Genomic DNA, 24,761 nt, shown 5'->3' on the forward strand with positions numbered 1-24,761 from the left:
TCAGACAATGAAGTAATGAGAAGAAGGTCTTTTCTTCCTGGGATCGTAGAGGTCCTCTTCAATGGTCAGCCGTGGGTTGCTTTCTTTCATATCCTCCAGTAGCTTCAGCATTGGATCATCATATTCATCTATTTTCACCCTGGAGGACAAGGGGGGAAAAAGGTTTCTTGTTGCTTCAAGAAGATTCATTTCAAATTCCCCAGTGCCTGAAAGGCTCACATGTTAAGGATGCACAGGGCATGGGCCACCTTTCTTGATTATGTTATGCTGCAAAGTAGAGTTCCATATTGATTTGATAGGGAAAAAAGATACCAGGTTTACACTGACACGGTGCAAAGCCACTGTGTAGCTTGGATGCCTGGATGACCTTCACGTTGTATGAGCGAGAGACAGAAGTGATGGATCCATCTGTGACATCGCTCTAACACCAACCTCCCTGCTCCGTAGCCCACTTGGTGCACACAGGAATACCAGTGACCCACAAGAGACTGATATTTTGAACCAAGCCAGTCAGGCCAGCCTTTGTCCCCCCACCTCCTTGGCTACAAGATACTAGCTAACTACCGCCATCTGTTATTCGGCCGTGATGAAGGTGGCCTCATTTTTAGGGTTTCGTGGTAATTATATTTGGCCTTGTGTATGTGGAAATGGGGGGCAGGAAAGGGAGAATCATCACATCAAAATATGTATGAAGATAAGAGACCAAGGATATTAGTTTCCGTGTTTCTTGTTAGCTTTGCAGTCCTGGCTTTTGGTAACAGTTTTTGTTGTTTGAGATTCACACGCAACCTTAAGCCAGGTTGAGTAGATGTCTTGTCCGTGACTAAAATATTAATAACTTTGGATAAGATAAAGGCCAACTAGCTTCAAAATGTTTTAAACATGATCCTCCAAGGTTGAGTGTAATTGTGTTGATTCAAGACTGTTGGAGGTTGGCCAGTCTGTGGCAGAGGAACAAAAACGGTCCCCATGGCCAAGTCTGTGTCTGGCCAAAATCGTGGAAGGAATCAGAAATGGGGTGTGAAGGACCGAATGAGGTGTGATGTTAGGGTTCTTTGGCTGCAAGTAAGAGAAAGTGACTTTAGGTAACTTAGAAGGATATGGGGTATCTGACAGAATCAGAGAGATAAAAATCCAATTATAAAAGGGACACGGCTGGGGCATTATACCTTTCTAGGATCTAGGATTCAGGCAGAAGAAGCCCACATCTTGAATCACTGATCTTGAAACTCAAAGACCCAGGAAAGAATGTCTGACCAGCTGGTCCAATGAAACACCTCCCATTGTTGTCTTTGTTGGGGGCCTTATGTCATGATTAAAACTCACCATTATCTAAGGTGGGAGGGCTAACTTATAAGGGCTAGGAAAAGAAAAAAAAAAACCCCAAAACTTTAGCATCTACATGTTCCTTCTTTTGACTCACAAGGTAACTTAGGGCTGAGATTCATGTTAAGGCCGGGTGCGGTGGCTCACACCTGTAATCCTAGCACTCTGGGAGGCCGAGGCAGGAGGATTGCTTGAGGTCAGGAGTTCGAGACCAGCCTGAGCAAGAGCAAGACCCTGTCTCTACTAAAAATAGAAAAATTTGCCAGGCATGGTGGCCCACACCTATAGTCCCAGCTACTCGGGTGGCAGAGGCAGGAGGATTGCTTGAGCCCAGGAGTTGGAGGTTGCTGTGAGCTGGGCTGATGCCACGGCACTCTAGCCCAGGCAATGGAACAGGACTCTGTCTCCAAAAAAGATTCATGTTAAACAAACATATAATCTATGTTTCTTCTACTTCTCTACACAATAATGATTTTAAGCTACCAGTAGTCTGTGTTGCGTCAGAGAATGTCAAAAAGTCCCCACACTCCTAGGAAGGGTGTGTGGTTCTTTGTTGCCATGGTAACAAGCGAACAGAACCCAATGACAACTTGCTCCGATGGCGATAGCATCTACTGCCCCAGTCCACTCTCGGACAGAAGAGTCACTGCAGAGAACACGCTTCCAAGCCTGACCTCTTTCCAAAAACGCACTCCGCAATTTGATTTCCCTAACAAGTGGCCAACCACCACAGCTCTCCCTCACTTAGGCTATAAATCCAGCTTCCTGGTTCCAGACTGAGTGTTGCTCGCATTCTTTGACTTACCTTACCCACCAAAGCAACAGAGGCAACGAACGGGCGAATTGCCTGGCCACCAAACCCCAATGCATGAAAGCTGAAAGTTAGTGGCCGATGCCTGTGACAAATGCCTGCTGTCTGTGCTGCCCCAAAACCTACTGTCACAGTTAGAAGACACGCTGGGGAGTAGAAGGATCATACCTGAGTGTCTGGAGGGGGCAATTTTGATGTTTCAAGGCTTCACACAGCATCTTCACCCCATTATTCCCCAAGGAATTCTGGCCCAAGTCCAGAGTGATCAGGCTCCGGTTGCTGCCGAGGGCAGCGGCGAGGTCTTCACAGCTGAAGCGGGTGATGGAACAACCCCACAACCTTGTTGGCAAAACACAGAATTCAACTCATTAATTCAACCAATGCTGATTGATACCGTCCCACATGCCAGGCACACTCTTGGCTGTTGGGGATCTACACGAGCAACAAAACCTCTGCCCTCAGAGCTCATCTGCTGATAGGAGAATAATGAGTGTCTTGTGCCATATACAGAAGTGAGGGACAAGGGACAAAGGACAAACGGAGTAGCCAGGGGTTCAAACTGCAATGGTTGAAGATGACGTGAGAGGTGAAGGGCATGAACCACAGCGATCTGGAATAGCAGCTCTCCAGGCAGAGAAGTAGCTTGTGCAAAGGCCCTGAGGTTGCATATGGTTATTCTATAAAATATTAATAGAAGATCAAGGCAGCCAGCATGATAGTGAGCTGAGGGGTTGGGGGGGGGTGTTGTAAGAGCTGAGGTCCTGGGCAAAAGGGGGCAGCTCACATGAGACCCTTTGGCTATTGTAAGTTTAGGATTTTACAGGGTTGAAATGAGCAACCACTGAGGGTTTTGAGCAGAGAGATACAGGAGTTATATCTTCTAAGTTATTCTTACTGCTTGGTTGGAAAACTGTAGGGGAATGAAGGCAGAATACAGAGATAATTTGAAGGCTACACAACAAATAATAAATAAAATAGTTTGTTTTGAGGTATAATTCCTGCCACAGTTTTTGGTGGATAAAAGATCAGTTTCAGATAAACATCTAAATTCTGCCTATCAGAACTCTAAGGAGAGGTTTAAACTTTGATGTTGGATAAAAGCAGTATGGAGATGGGCTGGGCATGATGGCTCACGCCTGTAATCCTAGCACTCCAGGAGGCCGAGGCGAGAGGATCCCTTGAGGTCAGGAGTTCGAGACCAGCCTGAGCAAGAGCAAGACCAAGAAAATTTATTTTCTACTAAAAATAGAAAAATTAGGCACACGCTTATAGTCCCAGCTACTCAGGAGGCTGAAGCAGGAAGATCGCTTGAGCCCAGGAGTTTGAGGTTACTGTGTGCAAAACTGATGCCATGGCACTCTAGCCCAGGTGACAGAGTGAGACTCCATCTCATCAATCAATCGAACAAACAAAAAAACAGTATGGAGGAGAAAACTTTCTTCCATTTGGAAGTGTCACGTGGGCAGAAGACAGATACACCAGGGATACATGAATGTTCAAGGGCTATGCACAGACGTGCACAGACATATACACAAACATATGCACACACATGAGATCAGGGAATATATCATATTTAGGTTTCCTCCAGGATCTTGAATAGGCTAAACATCATATCTAACACTTAGCATACGGCCCGGTACATACTTGAGTAACACGTATACACATTTCACCGTCATAACCACCTTTTGCAATGGATTCAACTAACCCTATTTCCTAGAATGTGTAACTGAGACTACGGCCAGCAAGTTACAGCTGGCCACATAAAGGGTGGCCACCGTTCCCTACCCCAGCTGTGCTGTGAGCCAGCAGACTGTTCGCCTGCAAGTAGGCGCACACCATGAACAGTAGCAACCAGTGGTTCCCTGCCTGCGGGTCCAAGGAGCCGCTCACTCGGCATCCTCACCATACACTGCAATCATGTTGCGGCTTTGAAGATACTGATGCCAGATTGCAGCACTATTCGCAATAGCCGAGATACACAATCAACCTAAGTGTCCATCAGTGGATGAATGGGTAAAGAAAATGTGGCGTGTATATATATACAATAAAACATTATTCAGCCTTAGAAAAGGAAATCTTGCCATTTGCAACAATGTGAATGAAGCTAGAGGATACTATGCTAAGTGAAATAAGCCAGGCACAGAAAGACAAATACTTGGTGATCTCACTTATACACAAAATCTATAAAGGCAAGCTTGGTAGAGTGGTGGTTCCAAGAGGCTGGGGACTGGGGTAGAGAAATTGGGCAGATGTAGGTCAAAGGATACAAAATTTCAGTTTGACAGGAGGAATAAGTTCAAGAGATCTATTGTCCCTTCTGGTGACTTCCGTTGATGACAATATATAGCATACTTGAAACCTGCTGAGAGTAGATTTAAGTGTTCTCACTACAGAAGAGTGAGGCTATGTATTTTAATTAGCTTGACTTAACCATTCCACAATGTATACATATATCAAAACATGTTGTGTACCGTAAATAAAATTATGTGTCAATTAAAAATCTTAAACAATACTGATGCCCGAGTCTCACTTCTAGAGACCCGATTAGGTGACGCCTGGGCCCCAGGATTTTCAAAACTCCAAGCGTTTCTGTTATGCAGTAGGGGTTAAACACTACTACCTCACTGTAACTTCTTGTACTGTAGAGGCCAGAAAACTAATTGCTTTTCTTTTAAAATATTTGACAAAGATTGAAAACATTCAAGGTGTGCCATGTGATGATTTGAGACCTATACACACCGTGCAATGATTACCATAATCAGATGAGCACGTCCATCACCGCCAATACCGTACCTTAGATCCCCCAAACTTGTTCATTTTATAACTGAAAGTTTATACCCTTTGGCCAACATCTCTTCACTTCCCTATGCCTCAGTCCCTGGAAACCACCATTCTACTCTCTGCTGCTATTAATATGAGTTCAACTTTTTTAGATTCCCTCATTTTCATTGCAGTATTATTGTTCACAATAGCCAAGATATGGAAACCATGCAAGTGTCTATCAGCAGAAGAATGGATAGAGCAAATGTGGTATATTCACACAAAGGAATATTCCTTAGCCATAAAAGGAGATTCTGCCATTTGCATCAGGATGGATGAAGCTGGAGGACATTATGCTAAGTGAAATAAGCCAGGCACATCCATACCACATGATCTCACTTATATGTGGAACTTAATTATCTTTTAAGTTCCTCATAGGTAGGATTCCAGATTCAAGTGCATCTGATTGATGGTACCTAATTCTCGTGAGATTTGTAAGACAGAACTGAATGGTGTCCATTCACCAGCTCATGGGCCAACGTATTCTGGTGCAAAGTCTAATTCCTACCTCTCTGAAAGTTGGGAGTTGGGCAGCAGCAGCCGCTTCTCCATGGCTTGAGACATTGCATCCTTAAAACTTTTCATGGGTGGGCTTTGGGTGTCACAGACTGGAGCCTATTCCTTCAACCATCCGAATGGATTTTTACAACACTCAACAGACGTTAAGCGCCAGAGGGAACTGCCACACCGATATTTCATTTCAGGTCTGGATTAAAAGTTCAATCAAGCACAACTCACCACAGACATCTCAAGTTACACAGTGGTTCCTTCAAAGCCTCACACAGAGACCTCAGTCCGGTAGTTCCGATGTGATTCAGCCCCAGATCCAAATGCGTCAGGCTTGATTTTTGTTCGATCAGCTTTGAGAGGTGTTTGCAGCCATCGTCGGTTATGTTGCAGTGCCACAGCCTAGGAATCAGTGCCGGGAAGGGAAAATAAGACAACCCCGTTAGTCCTGGCTGCTGCTGCACACCAAACCGCGATCAAGCCGTGGGTTTCAGACACACTCAGAGACCACATCATGGGGCGGTGCGGTAGACAGACGCTGGGTGCCTTAAGGCATATTCTAGATTAAAACTAGTTTACAGGAAAAGTTGAACGTTTCTTACTCTTGGAGGTGACTTTATAGACAGAAAGAACACCAGAGATGTTAACACTAAGTAGAGTCTCTGAACAGAAACAACTGGCGTAGCCCCATTCCTTTCTAGAAATCTGTCCTGTGATTTTAGAATTAACAGTCGGAGTATATGGAGCTCCTCAGCAAATAAGGCCCATCGACACCCAATTGTGTGCAGTTTGTATTACATAGTTCTAAGGACACAGGTTTTTAAAAATGAGACCTGGAAACCAGCTATCCCTATAGAATATTAACACCACTGTCACCCTCTCCCTGGGTCTCACCAGTTGTAACCATTAGTGTCATGCGTAGGGTATTTAGAGAGGTTATTAGTTGTCCCCGTAAGTGTCCTACTTGAATTCAGGGGTATGTGTGCACAAATGCTCTCTCACACACAGCCAGCCAGGCGACAGGGACTTACACCAGGATCTGCAGTTTACAGTCGGGGTAACTCAAGCCCTCACAGAGAATTTCCACCCCTCTGTCCCCAAGGGTGTTCTCGGCCAAGCACAGGTGTGTTAGCCTCTGGTTGACAATCAAAGCAGAAGCGAGGTTCTTGCAACAGGCTTCTGTAAGGTGACAGTTTTCCAACCTGTAAAAGGATCACACAAATGGTAAGGTGGTAAGAACACTTCCAAAGTCCAACCTTCTTGGCTGTCTCCAAGTGCTGGTGTCGTAAAGCCCTTCTTGTTAATTCCCCGCCCTCCCCGTCATGTGCTAGTGATCATACGAAGGGACAGGAATGAGAGAAGACCTAGATTCATGAGCCAACTGCCAGGGTCTGAAACTGGGAGCCAAGTGTCTATCGATAGGACGTCCCATCTGGGCTGCTCAGCAAGTAGCGGGTGACCATTTCTCTTCTCACCATGCCCCAGATCTAAAACGGAGACACTCCATGGAGAGGAGAAGAGACTTACGACAGCCTCTGCAGGAAGGACTTCGGGTGTCTCAAAGTCGTGTGCAGCAAACTGACGCCGGCATCCATGAGCTTGGTGGCCGTGAGGATCAGGCACGTCAGGGACTGGTTGGTTTCCAGGGCCGAGGCGAGATCGGCCCATTGCTCAGGGGTAGCAGAGCAAGACACCAGCCTGTGGGAGAATGGGAACAAGTCATTCTTGAGAATCCAAACACCACAACCCTGAAGAATTGCTTTCGGTTTTCTCTCTCGCTCATTATGTTACACCCTGGCTTGAATTATTGGGAACTGTGGTTGTCAAAGTGTGGTCCCTGAAACCAGCTGGAAATACAAAACCTCAGTCATTCTGAGTCAGAAACCCTGGGTGTAGGGGCCATTGGTCTATGTTTCGAGGTGTTTTGTGTTCACCTGGAAGATGTGTTAACCCTAGAATTTGTGTTATCCCTAGAATTTGATTTGGAAGATCTGGGATGGGACCCAAGAATTTGCATTTTAACAAGTGCGCAGCTGATGCTGGCCTGGAGATCACATGCTGAGAACTACCTATTCAGAAGTCCAGTCAACAGACCCTATCATAGAGCTGGCATCCACATTCTATTCCCCTAGAAGGCTAACAAGGGGCCCCCTAACAAGGGGAAAAAGGAACTTCACTGAAATATACATGTCATTGTGGCCTCTGGAGGTTTATTGTAATCCTGGTTCTTCCATTAACTGTGTGTGTGATGTGGTCTAGCTACTTAGCTTTATGAAGCCTCATTTCTTCCATCTTTAAGTTGGAAATACAAGTCATACCTTTCAGTGTTCAAAGTTGTTAATCCACAAGAAAGGCCAAGTAGAATACCTGCTACATAGCTAAAACTCACTGAAATTCAGCTAAAAACCATTCTCTTAGGGCCTCACTTACAACAGAGGAACCACCTTTAACTGGGAAACTGAAACACGAAGCAGAATGTTAACAGCATCCCCTCAAACCGTGAATTTATATGGAGTCTCCTCCTCCATGTTGAGTATCAATTTATTCATTGAAAAACTAATTAGTGACCCACATCTTCAAGTCACACAACCTTGGTTTTCCTGGTTAATATTCACAGGAAAAGGAAGGGTGGGTCATTTGTAATGGTTAGTAGCAACAGCAAAAATTATTGAATGCATATGTGCTTGGACTGGTTTTGCTCAATCCTCAAATCCTTGGGAGATGTGTAGTACCCATCTTACTGATGAAAGGACCTAGTTAAATAGCCTATGGTCATGTAAGTAGAGGCAGAGCCACAATTTGAGGCCAATGACCACACCATGAACTGTGTCCCTGCTACTGCTCAAGTGTGTTCGAGTTGAGGATCTGTGGAACCCCATGACGGGTGATGGTGATCATCACTTGAGCCACCAGGTGGACAGCTTCCCAAGGGGAGAGCTCTCAGACCAGAGCACTGACAGGAGAGGAACAATTTGATGTTCCTGAAGGGTCCTTGCCTGAAAAAAGTAGCTGGTATTCTGAATCATGGCACAGGAGAAGCATGAACCATAAACAAATGATCTCAGAGAGGATGATACCAAGATTCTGTGAGTTTCTTTGGACTTAAGACCCTCCTGTGTGGTTGTCTAGGTTGTCCACTGCTTAAGGCAAATGGAAGCTGAATTGTAACCCGTGGTCTATCTTGAGCCATCTGCCTTGAGTAGTACTGGGCCCAGTCAAAATAGACTTTTTCCAATTTACACAAAATTGCTGTGTAGGCTTGTGGCAGCTGTTTGTATGATGAGGGTTTTTAGTGACGGAGAGATATACCTGAGATATTGCAGGTTACATTCTGGGTGTCTCAGGATTTCACACAATGAGGGAAGCATGTCATTCTGGTCATTGCCTTGAAGGGTCAGATATGTTAGACTCTTGTGACGACTTAAAGCGTGGCAGAAGTTCTGATAAAAATCAGCTGGGGAGATGTCTTTGAGGCTAGGGAAAAGAAAACAAAAGTGATGTCTCAAGTATCTTTCTATACTCATACTGTGCACAAACAGAAACAAACGACTCGATATATTTAAACCTTAGAAACAATTTTTTCCCATGTTTAAATTCCCCCCATCTTTACTGAGGTATTATTGACAAATAAAAACTGTATATATTTAACTGTATATATTTGATGTATGTATGCTTTGTAAAATAATTGCCACAATCATGCTAATTGACATTCATCTTGCATAGCTACTATTTCCTTTTTGTGTGTGTGGTGAAAATACTTAAGATCTACCCTCTTAGCAAATTTTAAGTGTGCAATACAGTGTTGAGAATTATATTCATACTGCTGTCCGTGACGTCTCCAGAACTTATCCATCTCGCAAAACTGAAGCCTTGTACGCCTGGACCAAAATGTCCCTTTAGAAACTGTTAGAAACTCCACTGTCTTTCTTTTCCCTGAAGTGCTACCAGTGGGTGCCCTTTGTGACTGCTATTTCCTGTGGAATAGTTTGACTTCAAGGAATTCTCTTTGCATTTAGAATCAGGATCCCATGGCCAACGTAACCATTAGTGGGGCAAAGGCTCTTATTTCTCTACATTAAGAAAAATACAAAAGAAGATGCTTGCAGCCTGAGAAGCTCTCAACGAAACTGAGAATTTTCACTGAGATCAAAGCCAACCTAACTGAGTAAACTGTGTTTAGCCTCTTTCCTCAACCCGCAAGACCCGACACCAGCCCAGATGTAGGCTTGCTGGATTGTCCAAGCACATGACCCATACAAAGGAATCTTAGCTCCAGGAAGACTCTGAAATGCTGTCTTAGGTGGATACAAGCACACTTTGCTCTGAATATAAGTATGTAATTATCTTTTTCAGGTGCTTCTTAGCTCTCCCCTTTCTTTCCAACTTCATTCAAGGATGTTTTTGGTCATATTCAGACAGACACCTGTCCAGCCCAAGAGGCTTGTAATGCTCAGTTCTCAGCCATGTCTCAACCTGCTCTCCATCTCTCTACATCAGTGGATCCCAGCCAGGGGCGATTTTGGACCCCGAGGGGACACTTGGCAATGTCCGGAGACATTGTTGGTTGTCACACCTGGGGGAGGCTGGCATCTGGTGGGCAGCAGCCAGGGATGCTGCTCACTGTCCTACAATGCACTGGATCCCCCCACCCCAGAGATACACAGCTCCAATGTCAACAGACAGACAGTGAGAAATCCTGCTCTGCATAGAGCCCTGTCGTCGTCATGATAGGATGAAGAATTTCCCTAGGATCTTGACGTTCTTCCTTATACTATTTTGTGGACATGAAAACTGTATTACGTGCTGCATTAAAAATACTTCCTGTGATTATCCCACTAGACAAATTTAAGACTAGAAAGGATTCTCTCAATTCCTTGTGTCTTGAACACCTGGTTGGGGTCTGGGACAAGAATCCGCTCCAATATTAAAAATGTAAGAAATCCAGTCATGCCCTGGGGATTTTAATCTAGGGATTGGTTTCTACTTACCCCACTTTCTGGAGATTACAGGTGGTAGAAACTATTTCTTCACAAAGAAGCCGCACTGATGAGGTACTAAGGAAACTTTCCTTGATCTTCAGAAATTTCAGATTCTTATTTGAGCTGAACATGGAGCAAAGGTCTCTCCATAAAGGAATTATGTGTTGATCATCCTGGGATCTTCAGGGAAGAGAAGGGGGTTATTGACCCAACATTTTCCATCATGGCAAAGGACATGGGTTTCTCTGGGCATCCACCCCTAATAAATAAGTATAACCCCAAAAGTTAGATGATTTAATAATTTAGTGCCACTATCAGACAACTTATCACCTAAGTGGTATCACTGGAGAAAGAATTTATACTCCTTACATAACAATTCAATAGAGGTGTAAGAATAGGTTAAAATTCTAAGTACATCATTGATAAAAGATTGATAACAATAAGTATATCAATGAGGGATATTTGAGTACTTCATGGTATATCCATATACATAATATTTGGCCATTTCTCAGGCTAATTTGCAATGATATTTGTTGACCTAAAATGATATCTGCAAAAACTTGAGAAAATATAAACTTTAGGTAGTTACACACTCATACACTCAGACTTTTCAAAGAAAAGTATGTTTTCTTCTAGTGGTTGCCTCTGGGGAGGGGGGAAGGATTGGCGGGTGCCATGGATTGTTTACATTTTTCAATGTTGCTTTAATTTTTCTATTTATGTGTGGTATCTTTATGATTACAAAAAAAGTATTCTGATTTTCAAGAAGATGATGAAGTTACCTGAAACCATGATGTGTCAGAAAGTTAACAGATATTTTGTTATTGACCAGGGGACACAGTAGAACCGAGGGAGTAGTCTAATATCTGAAGGTTTTCATGGAAGAAAACAAAAATACCAACGATCAAGGAATAAAAGTAACTCAAGCTAAATACAATAACCAGCAAAGTAAAATTAAAAGAAGCAAGGCCGGGCGCGGTGGCTCACACCTGTAATTCTAGCATTCTGGGAGGCCGAGGCGGGTGGATCATTTGAGCTCAGGAGTTCGAAATCAGCCTGAGCAAGAGTGAGACCCCCATCTCTACTAAAAAATAGAAAGAAATTAACTGGACAACTAAAAATATATAGAAAAAATTAGCTGGGCATGGTGGCGCATGCCTGTAGTCCCAGCTACTCGGGAGGCTGAGGCAGGAGGATTGCTTAAGCCCAGGAGTTTGAGGTTGCTGTGAGCTGGGCTGATGCCACGGCACTCTAGCCTGGGCAACAGAGTGAGACTGTCTCAAAAAAAAAAAAAAAAAACCAACCACAAAAAACAAACAAACAAACATTGGCACCACCATTGGCTTTAACTATACCAAGGTTAAAAAGAAACAAGAAAACGAAGACCATTTTGACTTGGGGTCTTAAATGGGAGAGAGAAGAGATTGTTGGTGCAATTTCTTTTCCATTTGAAACATCTCTTAAAGAAATTCTCCTGCAGAGGAAATATTTAGGTAAAATGCAAATGCATGCCTGTCTGAGTGGTTGGATGAGACAAGAACAGAAATTTCAGAATGTGGAGGGAGGGACAAGGTCTGTGGACTGATGGTTATCTGGAAGGTAGAAAAACATACGTGTCAAGCTATAATGGTTGAAACCCTCCCTGAGGGTAACTCGAGTGACCCTAATACCGGATGAAGGAACATGGAGTGTTGAGCATATGTAAGACAGAGACCTCCACTACGAAAGAAAAGAGGTTCTATTCTGGCCCATAATATGCATGGGGATAAGAGATACTGATTTTAGTTAACAACCTAGAAGTGAGGAAGAGGATGTGTTTGTCATATGACGTATGACAAGGAACCCTACACATTACCACAAGGTGGCGATTTTGGAGTGTGTGACCACAGGACTTTAATAAGCCAAAGGACTTGTGTTCTAATTCCAGTCAAATGCAATTATGGGAAGCCAGTATCTCCATCTGACCGTGGAAGAGTACATTTTTCTAGCAGCTACCAGGTTAGAAACAGTATGTGGCAACTCTGAGCTTCACTGATGTTACGTGAGCCCAGATGGAGAACACCAGAGACTTGTAACTGGCCGAGGCCATCTCACCGGGCAAGTCTGAGATAACCGAAGAAAGAGCTCCATGATCACGGCTGAGGCCTGAGGCGCAGCTTTTGGAAACTTTGTCGATTAATCCTCTAATGACAAAGCTTGAATGCCCTTCCAGCAGTTGTGCCAAAAAAGGGATAGTCACTTCATACATCTCGTGAAATCTATACAATCAACACACAGACCGGAGCACGTCGAGCCATTTGCAAAACCTGCTCCCCCAAGAGGAGAGGAGGCAGGTCTCAAAACCAGGTCTGACTCCAAAGCCCCAATTTTTGGTCACAACATTGTACCTCTCACCTTGAATGTTAAATGGGAAGAAAAGTCCAGCAAGAGGGAACATGCGGACCCTAAGCCACAGACAACAGGCGACTCTGGCCTCTCCCTAGCAGAGTACGGGCAGAGGCTGACGGTGGGAACTAGCAGAGTAAAACCGGGTTCTTACCTCTCAAGCTGAGCGTGTGGTTCCGACTCAGGACCACTCTCCAGGAACACCTCCTTTGCTACATACAGCCAGATTTTCTGCAGGTTTTGACAATGCTTGAGGCAGAACGAGGAGTGTACCATGTCCATTTTATTTCTCAAGTGCAGGGACATTTCCTTGAAGTGGGCCATGGCATCCTTCACCAGCCCCTCATCTTGAGACTCGTAGAGGCGGTACAGAAACTCCTTCGTGTCCGTCTCCGAGAAGAGTTTATTCTCATTGAGATTTGCTTTGTGTTTCAGTAATTCCGGTTTGATCTTCAGTGACACTCGGCAGCCAAAAGTCATCTCCAACTCCTGGGCTCTCTTCTCATTCGAGAGGCCGAATAAGAAGTATCCCACTTGGGTCAGGCTGGGGTTCTTCAGTCTCTCCTCCTTGGAGAAGAGCTTCTGCACATCCCCGATGTCCTGCGTGTGGCTCTCCCAGGAGTCCTCCTCCTCCTCCTCCTCCTCCCTCTCCAGGATGTAGAACGTGGCGGCCAGGAACTGCTGGAGGCTGAGGTGGAGGAAGGAGTAGCAGCCTTCGCAGTCCCTGTCCTTCTGGAGGATGCCCTTGTCCAGGAAAGGAGACAGGTCGGCCTCCTGCACCCCAAGGCTCCTGAGGTCTTCCTCGTCAAACACACACATCTGTGTCCACGTGCCCTGGGCAGCCAGGAAGCACAGAGTCCTCAGCGGGCCTTGCAGGTTGTGGTCGGGGCAGTCCCCGGGCGCCGGCGTGAACTGGCCACAGAGGAAATGCAGGAACAGCGACGTGGTGGTCAGGCAGGTGGGGGCCGGGTCCTGCCCCTTCTCCATCTGAAGCTTCAGACACGTGCAGACGATCCGGCACACCGCGGGCGCCGCGCCCATGCGGAACAAGGCCTCGTTGCTCCTCATCAAGTCGAAAGCTCGCAGGGCCTCATCCTCATCTTCAAAGTGTTTCAAGAAATAGGCTTTCCTGTCCTGCTCCAGGAAGCCCTCGATCTCTAGTAAGCGGGCCTTTTGCACCAGGAACCGGAGATCCCTCAGGGCCTCGGGCCGCGTGGTGACCAGTATGGAGGCGATGGGTAACATCCTCCCGTTCAGCATGCTGCTCAGGAGGATGGGTACTGGCTTCTGCTCCTCCCAGTCACCACAGATATCTCGGATCAGGGCCCCCTCGGGGACTTTCAGCTCTTCAAAACCATCGATAATGAGGAGGATGTTTTTTGCTCGGGTGAAGACCTCTGGGAGTTCATCCCGCCATTCGGGCCAGTCCCTGGAGATCAGCTCTGTAAAGGTGCACGGGGCCATGTGGTTGAGCTCCTTGCAGGTAAGGTAGAAGGCGTATCTGAACGACTGACCGAGGTGGTTCTCTGTCCAGTCCAGCATCACTCTCCTGACCAGTGTGGTTTTCCCAAAGCCCGCGGGGCCATGGAGCACCACCGTGCGTGGAAACACCCCTGGAAAGGTCCTTGGATCACAGAAGGGGATCATCATCTTGTCTCTCTGGGTGACATCGGCGATGTATTCACCGGTTCCAGGCCCATTGTTCATCCAAGCTTTCCCGAACTTCTTCCTTATTATCCCTCTATATATGTCCTCCTTACCTTCAGAGATACGGGGTACAGGACAGACAGGATACAGTTGGTTATCCATTAGGGGGAAGAGGTACTTTGTGTTAAGTGGAAAGAAAAAAGAAATGAAGTTTAGAAAGAGCAACTCGACCCCAACCTCATTCCAGAAACACATAACAGACCTGGCTTTTCTCTTTTCAGCATTCTTCTAGTTCTTCCCACGTTTGTAATATCTTTTATCTGGACTTTTGTATACTCTGAAAAACAAAAACTACAGTGAGCTTGCCATAGAACAGGTGTACTGCTCTTGTCAGAAGCTTGAGGATACAGCAGGCTCCACGGAGCCCAAGGTCTCATGCGAAGTCTTTGTCCAGGTTGTGAGCTGGGAATTCCAATGGCTGGGTTTATAGGGATGAACAGGGCAAGGGACCTCTCACAGCCAAGTTACATAGAACCATAACAAGAAATACTTGCTCTGTCAAAACTCAGAATGATTTATGCTTAACGACTTGTCTATCATTTCTCCACTGGACTGGAACAAATGCCAGGAGCGCAGGAAAGAGACCTTTGTCGTAATGGCCTTAACTTGTTATTGCTACTCAAATATTTGAGTAAACAAGCAATAACATGCCACGATGTGTCTAGAATATCACCATTCCTAGGTACCTACCCAAGAGAAGGGTGCCTGTGCCATGATTAGCATGTGAATGGTCCATCGGAGACCAGAATAAGACACACAAAATATCCTTCTGTAGAAGGAGGGTTATCTTCAACTAATGGTAATTGAGAAGCAGCAGATACCAGAGCAGTTCTCTGTCCTCCCTGTTTGCCTGAAAATGGGGCCTTAGGTTACAAAGGTGTCCTCTCCGCCCCTCTGCCAGGAAGACCCGGGTTGATCACCAAGAGCAGCTTTAGACCTCATCAGTCTGGAGACAGCACCTGAGGAATCTATATAAGTTTTATTAACTCCCATTTATTACCTTCCCCATAATTTGCCACCCTAGAGGATCAAAGTCCTTCTCCTTTGTCTTCTCACTTCTCTAAATTCACTGTCTGCTATAAGTCAGAGTTCTAAGACACCTCTTTGAGAATTACTCATTTCCTGGTTACTTATCATGTATATATAAAGCATTCGTTAATAAATTTGTTTTGTTTCTTTTCTTATATCTTTTTTTTTTGTTATATCTTTCTTTCAATATAGGGGCCCCAGCCAGTGAACCTAAGGTGGGTATGAGGAAAACTTTTTCTCCCCTATAGGTCATAGCAGCATTATTCAAGATAAATTCAGATAGAATCTTGCTCTGTTGCCTGGGCTAGAGTGCAGTGGCGTCAGCCTAGTGCACAACAACCTCAAACTCATGGGCTCAAGTGATCCTCCTGCCTCAGCCTCCCAAGTAGCTGGGACTACAGGCGTCCGCCACCACACCTGGCTAATTTTTGTTTTTATTTTTAGTTTCCCAGCTAATTTCTTTCTATTTTTAGTAGAAATAGGGTCTCACTCTTGCTGAGGCTGGTCTCAAACTCCTGACCTCAAGCAATCCTCCTGCCTCCACCTCCTGGAGTGCTAGCATTACAGGTGTGAGCCACCACGCCTGACCAAGATGGTAAAAAATTAGAAACTATTTGAATGTCCATCCACTGATGAGTGGGTAAACCAAACATGGGTATCCACACAAAGGCAGATCTAGACTTACAGAAAGATTTAGTGTTTGCCTGGGGCTGGGGGGCAGAGACCAGAGAGTGATTGACTGCAAATGGGCACATGGGGTTCTTTTTGGGGTATCGAAATGTTGTAAAACTGGACAGTGGTGATGGCTGCACAACTCTGATTTACTAGGAATTATTAAATAGTATGTTTAAAGAGGGAAATTTGTGATACATAAATGGCTTCAGTAAAGCCATTTCAAAAATATTACCTACCAGGCAGACTTGAGAGACTAATCTCAGACTGATCAAAGTCAGCACAGACAGCTAAGTCACTCACCCCGAAGGTCTCAATTTGCTCATCCGAGAGTTGACACTACTCAAGTTGTCCGAGTGTTGAAACAGTAAACACGTACAATTATACCTACCGTTAGGCTTGTTCCAGGTGGGAACTTAAAAGTATGTATCGGGCCGGGCGCGGTGGCTCACGCCTGTAATCCTAGCACTCTGGGAGGCCGAGGTGGGCGGATCGTTTGAGCTCAGGAGTTCGAGACCAGCCTGAGCAAGAGCGAGACCCCATCTCTACTAAAAATAGAAAGAAATTATATGGACAGCTAAAAATATATATAGAAAAAATTAGCCGGGCATGGTGGTGCATGCCTGTAGTCCCAGCTACTTGGGAGGCTGAGGCAGGAGGATCGCTTGAGCCCAGGAGTTTGAGGTTGCTGTGAGCTAGGCTGACGCCACGGCACTCACTCTAGCCCGGGCAACAGAGTGAGACTCTGGCTCAAAAAAAAAAAAAAAAAGTATGTATCGGACAGAATGCGGTTGATGGAAAACCGAGGTTTGTGAAACAGCAGCCACAGGAGTCTGGAGAGTCCCCGGAGGTTGTAAACCTAACAAACAGCTGCAGCCTGCATCCCCCCCCACCCCATAATCTCTACAGGATGAGATTGACCCAGGGTCCCAGAAATTGGATGTTTGAAAAAAAAAATTATTACAGCAGCTGTTCTGACCCAGGTACTCACTCCCCACTAAGAAACCCCCTATAGGCCAGGTGCGGTGGCTCACGCCTGTAATCCTAGCACTCTGGGAGGCTGAGGTGGGTGGATTGGTTGAGCTCAGGAGTTTGAGACCAGCCTGAGCAAGAGCGAGACCCCGTTTCTACTAAAAAATAGAAAGAAATTAGTTGGACAACTAAAAATATATATATATATATATATATATATATATATATATAAAATTAGCTGGGCATGGTGGTGCATGCCTATAGTCCCAGCTACCTGGGAGGCTGAGGCAGGAGGATCACTTGAGCCCAGGAGTTTGAAGTTGCTGTGAGCTAGGCTGACGCCATGGCACTCTAGTCCGGGTGTCAGAGCAGGACTCTGCCTCAATAAATAAATAAATAAATAAACCCCCTATAAAACCCAACGCTTTCCCCTCCCTCAGGGTGGATGCTTTTTGGCCTCCACCCATCTGCACCCAGATGCCCAAAATAAATAGCATTTTGTTACACATGAGGCTTTGTGTGTCTCTCTCAGCTCCGGACCTAATACCTACCAACTTTTTTAAAACTGAAAAAAGGTGGCAAACTCCAAGAGAAATGCTCTACAACCATCTCCTAACTTCCTCTAAACCGAGTTCTGTTTCTCTGCAATGTTTGTTTTTCCCTCTATTCTCATGCAAGGGAGGGAGCTGTTCTACAGGAGACAACTGGCATATTAAAAATAGTGGGGAAAGATCGGAGAGGGATGGGGTTCTCAAAAGGAGTGGGGACAGCCAGCGAGGAGGGTGGCTTCACTTAGCTTACGCCAGTGTCCGATGTCCTAAGACCAACCTGGGTTTCTTTCTTCTAAGCGCCGTATTATTTCATCCACGTAGGCACGGTTTGGGTTCTCTCTCCTCGTTATGTCTAAAGAAAAAGAGGGACATTAGAAGCCCATGACTGTGCTGACTACAACTTCAAGGTGGCTCAAGTTCAACCATTGGGTCTTGATATTTAAGCCTAGATTACGTAAAGAGGATGTTAACAAGGAACTGGATGTAAAACTGAAAGTGTGTCAGGCCACGGCCTCAGGTTTACACGCCTGAGAAGTCCTACACAGTTCAGAATGCACGGTGTGAGAAACAGATGCATTCCCACAATCACTCATGCGCAAGGGCATCCGAAAGCCGTCATGGATTCATCCCCTGGTTTCTGACAAGGTGGGTAAAATTACACTGTGCTGGGAAAGAACAGTGACAAGGTAAAGTCACAGTGGGACAAGAAATAATTTGAAGCTTAACACTGAATAACGAGGCCGGGCGTGGTGGCTCATGCCTGTAATCCTAGCAATCTGGGAGGCGGAGGCAGGAGGATCGCTCAAGGTCAGGAGTTCGAGACCAGCCTGAGCAAGAGTGAGACCCTGTCTCTACTAAAAATAGAAAGAAATTATATGGACAACTAAAAATATATATAGAAAAAAAATTAGCTGGGCATGGTGGCACATGCCTGTAGTCCCAGCTATTCAGGAGGCTGAGGCAGAAGGATTGCTTGAGCCCAGGAGTTTGAGGTTGCTGTGAGCTATGATGGCACTACTGCACTCCAGCCTGGACAACAGGGTGAAACTCTGATTCTAAAAAAAAAATAATAATTTCAATAAAAAGAAGTATATTGGTGATGTCAAAAATAAAGACTGTTGAAAAAGGAAGGAAAATAATAATCTTTTTGGCCAGAGTTAGCAAACTTCCCCCACCCTGTAAAGAGCCAGATAATAAATATTTTCTGTTTGCAAAATTTCCTACAATTTCATGAAACATTCTTGTTGATTTTTTTTTCCTTTGCTAAGTGGGGGGTCTCTCTATGTTGCCCAGGCTGGTCTCGAACTCCTGGGCTCAAGCAATCCTCCCACCTTGGCTGCTGGAGTAGTCGGGATTACAGGCACATGCCACTGCACCTGGCTTTAATTTTTATAACTATTTAAAAATGGGCTATAAAAAACAGACGGCAGTCTGGATTTGTCTTTATTTATGTATTTATTTATTTTTGAGACAGAGTCTCACTCTGTTGTCCGGGCTAGAGTGCCGTGGCGTTAGCCTAGCTCACAGCAACCTCAAACTCCTGGGCTCAACCTATCCTACTGCCTCAGCTTCCCGAGTAGCTGAGACTACAGGCATGTGCCACCATGCCCAGCTAATTTTTTCTGTATATTTTTAGTTGTTCAGCTAATTTCTTTCTATTTGTAGTAGAGACGGGGTCTTGCTCTTGCTCAGGCTGGTCTCAAACTCCTGAGCTCAAAAGATCCACCTGCCTTGGCCTCCCAGAGTGCTAGGATTATAGGCGCGAGCCACCACGCCCGGCCACATATGTTTATGAAAATGGAAACAGGGTAGACAGAAAATGCCCTCAAGAGATTTAATTTTAAAAGTAGAGAAAAGTTGGGCAGGTGCAGTGGCCAGCAGTTTGGATTTGGCTTTTGCGCTGCTGTAAGTTTGACAACTCCTGCTTTAGGTCAATCTAAAAATCTCCAACTCATCCAGATGCAAAAGAAAAGCTTCCTTTCTTTCCCACCTTGTACGCCTTTACTGATTTCTACAGACACCACCTCATTTTAGCTTCCTGGTCTTACTGTTACCCTCCTGTGCGACAAGGTCCTTCTGGGGAGCAGGGACCAGGGACCAGGGACCAGGTCATGTATTTCTTTGCATTCCTAGTGCTCAGTGCAGTCTCTTGTCTTACTAAGACAGATCCCCGAGTTTCAAAACCTGACATGAGGAATAAAAACTGTAAATGAAGTAACTTACCCAGTGATCGAGGCTTGTTTTTCTCAAGTGATTTCATAGCAGCTTCTGAAAGAGGAGGAGGTGGGAGAAATTTGCATCTTTCAGAGCCCAGACCCTGGTAGGTGTACAACTCTTGGGTTCTCTCCCACTGTTTTTCAATTTGTAATCTCCACGAGGCCAGCTAGAGTTTAAAATCCTCATCTGCACATTAAGGACAGGGAATGTTATACTAGTTAAGGTTTGTTCCAGGTGGGAACTTAAAAGTATGTATGGGACAGAATGCAGTCGATGGAAAACCGAGGTTTGTGAAACCACAGTTGTAGGAGTCTGGAGAGTCCCCGGAGGTTGTAAACCTAACAGACAGCTGCAGCCTGCATCCCTCTCCCCACTGATAAGGGTGGGACTACTCCCCTCCCTTATTTCTACAGGATGAGACTGACCCAGGGGTCCCAGAAACTGGTTGTTTAAAAAACAAACAAAAAAGAAATTTTATTACAGCAGCTGTTCTGGCCCAGGTACTCACTCCCCCCTAAGAAACCCTCTATAAAACTCAAGGCTTTCCCCTCCCTCAGGGCAGATGCTCTTTGGCCTCCACCCGTCTGCACCCAGATGCCCAAAATAAATAGCATTTTGCTACACCTGAGGCTTTGTGTGTCTCTCGGCTTCCGACCTAACAATACTAAGAACTGATCTCTAGACTAGCAATTTTTTAAAGAATAAATGATAGGATTTCCTTCTTTTTAAAGATTGAGTAGTATTCCATTGTGCATATGCACCACATTTTCTTTATTTACTCATTGATGGATACTTAGGTTGAGTCTGTATCTTGGCTATGGGGAGTAATGCTGCAAGGAACAAGGGAGTGTAGGTATCTCTTTGATATACTGGTTTCATTATACAAAGTGAAATAAGCCAGGCTCATAAGGACAAATACTGCATGATCTCACTTATATGTGGAATGTGAAAACGTTGACCTCACAGAAACAGAAAGAATGGTGGTTACCAGGGCCTGGAGGTGCAGGGGAAAGGGGAGATATTGGTCAAAGGCAACAAACTTTCATTTGAACAAGAAGAATAAATGTTAGTTATCTACTGCACAACAGGGTGACTATAGTTAATGTATATCTCAAAATTATTAGAAGAGTAGATTTTAAATATTCTCACCCATAAAAACAAAACAAACAAACAAACAAAAAACGGTAAGATGGTAGGTAAGGTGGATTTGTTAATTAGCTTGATTTAATCATTCCATATTATAAACATATCAAAGCATTCCATTGTACCCTATAAGCATAAAAAGTTATTAGTCAATTAAAAAAATGTAAAATATAGGACAGAAAGTAGAGCTGTTTTAAATGCACTTACTGAAGAGCAAGAGAAAAAAATTATATTCCCTGGAGTACATATTCCTGTCTGAGATAAATGGAGTGTTAGCTGAAAATGTAAACCGCTTCTATAATTTTATGTACTTATGTGCCCACATTATAAAAGATAAAAAGGTGTGGCCAGGTGTAGTGGCTCACCCCTTGTACCTTAGCACCTTGGGAGGTTGAAGTGGGAAGATTGCTTGGGGCCAGGAGCTCAAGACCAGCCTAGGCAATAGTGAGACCCCATCTCTACAAAAAATACAAAATTTAGCTGAGTGTGGTGAAGTGCACTTATAGTCCCAGCTACTGAGGAGGCTGAGGCAGGAGGATCACTTGAGCCCAGGAGTTTGAAGTTGCTGTGAGCTATGATGATGCCACTATACTCTAGCCTGGGTGACAGAGTGAGACCCTGTCTCAAAAAAAAAAAATTCAATAAAAATTATGAAAACTACTTTCACCAATCTAAAATGGTATCATGGCAATGTCTCATCCATAAAAGGTACTAAAGAGATAGTAAATGAAGCAATATAGTTAAAAGCTAGTACATATTTTAGCTTATGGCATATCTGAATTCAAGCCAGTCACATTTCAAGGGTTCTATAGCCACAAGTGGGTACTGTATTGGACAATGTAGCCCTAGAATATGTTTCCCAACCTTGAATGCACATTAGCATTACACAAGAAGCTTTTATGAATTCCATGCATAGGCACAAGCCTGGACCAATTCATTAAATCAGTATCTTCAATGTTAGATCCTGGATGTCAGTACATTTAAAGCTAAGAGATTCCTAAGGAGCCGCCAACTCACCTAAAGCAACAATTCACCTAAAGCAAGTGTTCTCTACCCTGGGAGATTTCCCCCCAAGGGGACATTTGGCAGCGTCTAGAGACATTTTTGTTGGTCACACCTGGGGGGAGGGTTCTCCTAGCATCTAGTGGATACAGGTACTGGCTCTGGGCTAGTACCAGATCTGGGCACCAGGGATGCTGCTAAATATCCTACAATGCACAAAATGCCCCTCAAGAATCACCCAGCCCAAAATACTATTAGTGCTGTTAACCTAAAGGTTTGAATTTTTTTTTTTTTTTTTTTTTTGAGACAGAGTCTCACTCTGTTGCCCAGGCTAGAGTGAGTCCCGTGGCGTCAGCCTAGCTCACAGAAACCTCAAACTCCTGAGCTCAAGCGATCCTCCTGTCTCAGCCTCCCGAGTAGCTGGGACTACAGGCATGCACCACCATGCCCGGCTAATTTTTTCTATATATATTTTTAGCTGTCCATATAATTTCTTTCTATTTTTAGTAGAGATGGGGTCTCGCTCTTGCTCAGGCTGGTCTCGAACTCCTGAGCTCAAAAGATCCACCCACCTCGGCCTCCCAGAGTGCTAGGATTACAGGCGTGAGCCACCGCGCCTGGCCAAGGTTTGAATTTTTGAGTGTGTGTGTAAAAGAATGTTTATACCACATGGGGAAGGAAACCTAAAGGGGAATTAAAACAGAGTATATAATCATTTAACCTCTTGGAGGACCTATGAAAGACTGTGATCACAAATACATTTCACAGAAATCGTCTTGCACAGAAGAGAGGACATCTGGTGAGGAGGTTGGGGTAGAGGTAGAGGTACACTCCTTGGGGGACTGGTATCAGGACCTCCCCCAATACTAGAATCTGCAGATGCTCAAGTCTCATAGAAAATGGCATAGTATTTGCATATAACCTATGCACACCCTCCTGTATACTTTATATCTTTAGATTACTTATAATGCCTCATATAATATAAATGCTACGTAAGTAAATAATTGCTATATTATATTTTTTTGTTTTTCCCCCAAATTATTTTTGATCTGGGGTTGGTTGAATCTGCAGACGTGGAACCCACAGGTATGGAAGGCTAACCGGATGATACCTGAAAAGAGTAGGAACAGGTAGAACAGAGGAATAAGGACACCATCAACTTTATGAAGACCTAGCATTTATGTTCAGGACAGGTAGCTCCTCCAAGCCTCAATGTCATTTCTGAATTTCTAAAATCCTGGAGACTGTTCCTCCTTCCTCCTAGGAAGGAATGGCTTCTGCTTACCTCTGAGTTCATTCCTTACTCTGTCAGCCAGATCTGTCAGGTTCATGTCGCCAAAGACCCGGATGGCTGCCCACGTCACCCAGTAGCCGGGGTAGTTGTTGATGAGGATTTCTGCCAGCTGCTTCCCATCGGCCTTGTCGATCTCTGTCTGGGTGTCCTGCGGCAGCTCCCTTTCCTTGCGAAGTGTGCTCAGTATAGACTTGAACTTGCTCAATTCATCCTGATTGAGCTGTTCCAGAAGAGCCTGCAGGTTGAAGTCCAGCTGTGCAGGAGGTTCCATCTCGTCCCACGTGTGAGATCCGAGCTTTGGCCTGGCGACAGAATCAAGGGAAGAAACAGAGACACAGTGAACCAGCACTCCTGTCTCAAACGCCCATCACCTCCGTGCCACGAGCAGACATACCCTCACTGTTTACCTTGCTCCTTCAAGAACAAAGTCCCCAATAGAGGTAAAATTCACACAGAACTGTCTTACTGCTTGGCTTGGCATATATGGTTCACCTTTTGAGTCTGGGTCTCTGAGAACATGCCAGGCCCCGAAGGCAGAGGGTTAGTCTATACTGCTGCATCTCGGGTTCCTAACAGACCGGCAGCTTTCAGTATATTTGCGTACAAATAAGCTAATGAGACCTATTAACGTTAGCTCTTGATAACAACTTGATAGGTAGTAATCGTAGGAGGTTTGTGGAGCTTGGGTACTAAAGTGGGATCTTCAGTTGAAACTATCTTGACACTCACTATGCAGTTACGTGGTGTGGCTTCTCAATTTACTGTTGGCCTAGGAGGAGACAGCACAGCTGGATCTGAAACCTTGCTCACCGAACACAGGGGACGGATATGTTCATGGCATAGATTGTGGTGATGGTTTCATGGGTGTATGCTTATCTCCATACTCACAAGGTTGTATACCTTGGGGGGTATACATTCCAAGACCCCCAGTGGATGCCCGAAACCATGGATAGCACAGAACCTCATATATACGGTATTTTTCCTATGCATATGTACATACCTAAAGTTTAATTTCTAAATTAGGTACAGTAAGATTAACAATAACTAGTCCAAGATGGCTACAAACGGGCGGGTAGTACATACATCGTGGACACACCGAACAAGGGGATGAGTCACATCCTGGGTGAGACTGAGAGGGAAGGCTCTAGATTTCATCACGTTACTCAGAACGGCAGGCGATCTACAACTTATGAGTTATTTCTGGAATTTTCCATTTAGTATTTTCGGACCATGGTTGACCACAGGTTACTGAAACTATGGAAAATAAAACTTCAGATAAGGAGGGCCTACTGTACATTAAATATGTGTTTTTTTTAAATTTTATTTTTTCTAGCTCTATTGCAGTA

The 24,761-nt window shown here is 44.8% G+C and overlaps 1 protein-coding gene across 1 annotated transcript; it reads right to left on the reverse strand.

Annotated features, from left to right (window-relative positions):
- LOC138374834 (NACHT, LRR and PYD domains-containing protein 2-like) lies at nucleotides 1–23,704 on the reverse strand. The gene is made up of 13 exons (XM_069458005.1): nucleotides 23,407–23,704; nucleotides 19,983–20,027; nucleotides 19,918–19,943; nucleotides 19,329–19,339; nucleotides 14,738–14,763; nucleotides 12,983–14,588; nucleotides 10,453–10,623; nucleotides 8,774–8,938; nucleotides 6,992–7,162; nucleotides 6,496–6,666; nucleotides 5,696–5,866; nucleotides 2,306–2,476; nucleotides 1–139 (listed from the first exon to the last, which is right to left on the reverse strand). The coding sequence occupies exons 1-13, from the start codon at nucleotides 23,684–23,686 to the stop codon at nucleotides 1–3; spliced, it is 3,153 nt and encodes a 1,050-aa protein (XP_069314106.1). The 5' UTR covers nucleotides 23,687–23,704.
- Between the last annotated feature and the right edge of the window lie 1,057 nt (nucleotides 23,705–24,761).

The sequence above is a fragment of the Eulemur rufifrons genome, chromosome 24 (genome assembly GCF_041146395.1).
Source record: "Eulemur rufifrons isolate Redbay chromosome 24, OSU_ERuf_1, whole genome shotgun sequence".
Lineage (NCBI taxonomy): Eukaryota > Metazoa > Chordata > Mammalia > Primates > Lemuridae > Eulemur > Eulemur rufifrons.

Bases quoted from the DNA above. Each gene is read 5' to 3' on its own strand.
- LOC138374834 (XM_069458005.1), bottom strand. From the start codon at position 23,686: ATGGAACCTCCTGCACAGCTGGACTTCAACCTGCAGGCTCTTCTGGAA. The intron at 20,028-23,406 runs GTAAGCAGAAGC...CTCCTCTTTCAG, and splicing joins AGTAAGGAATGAACTCAGAG to AAGCTGCTATGAAATCACTT. The intron at 2,477-5,695 runs GTGAGTTGTGCT...TTTGCCAACAAG, and splicing joins TGTAACTTGAGATGTCTGTG to GTTGTGGGGTTGTTCCATCA.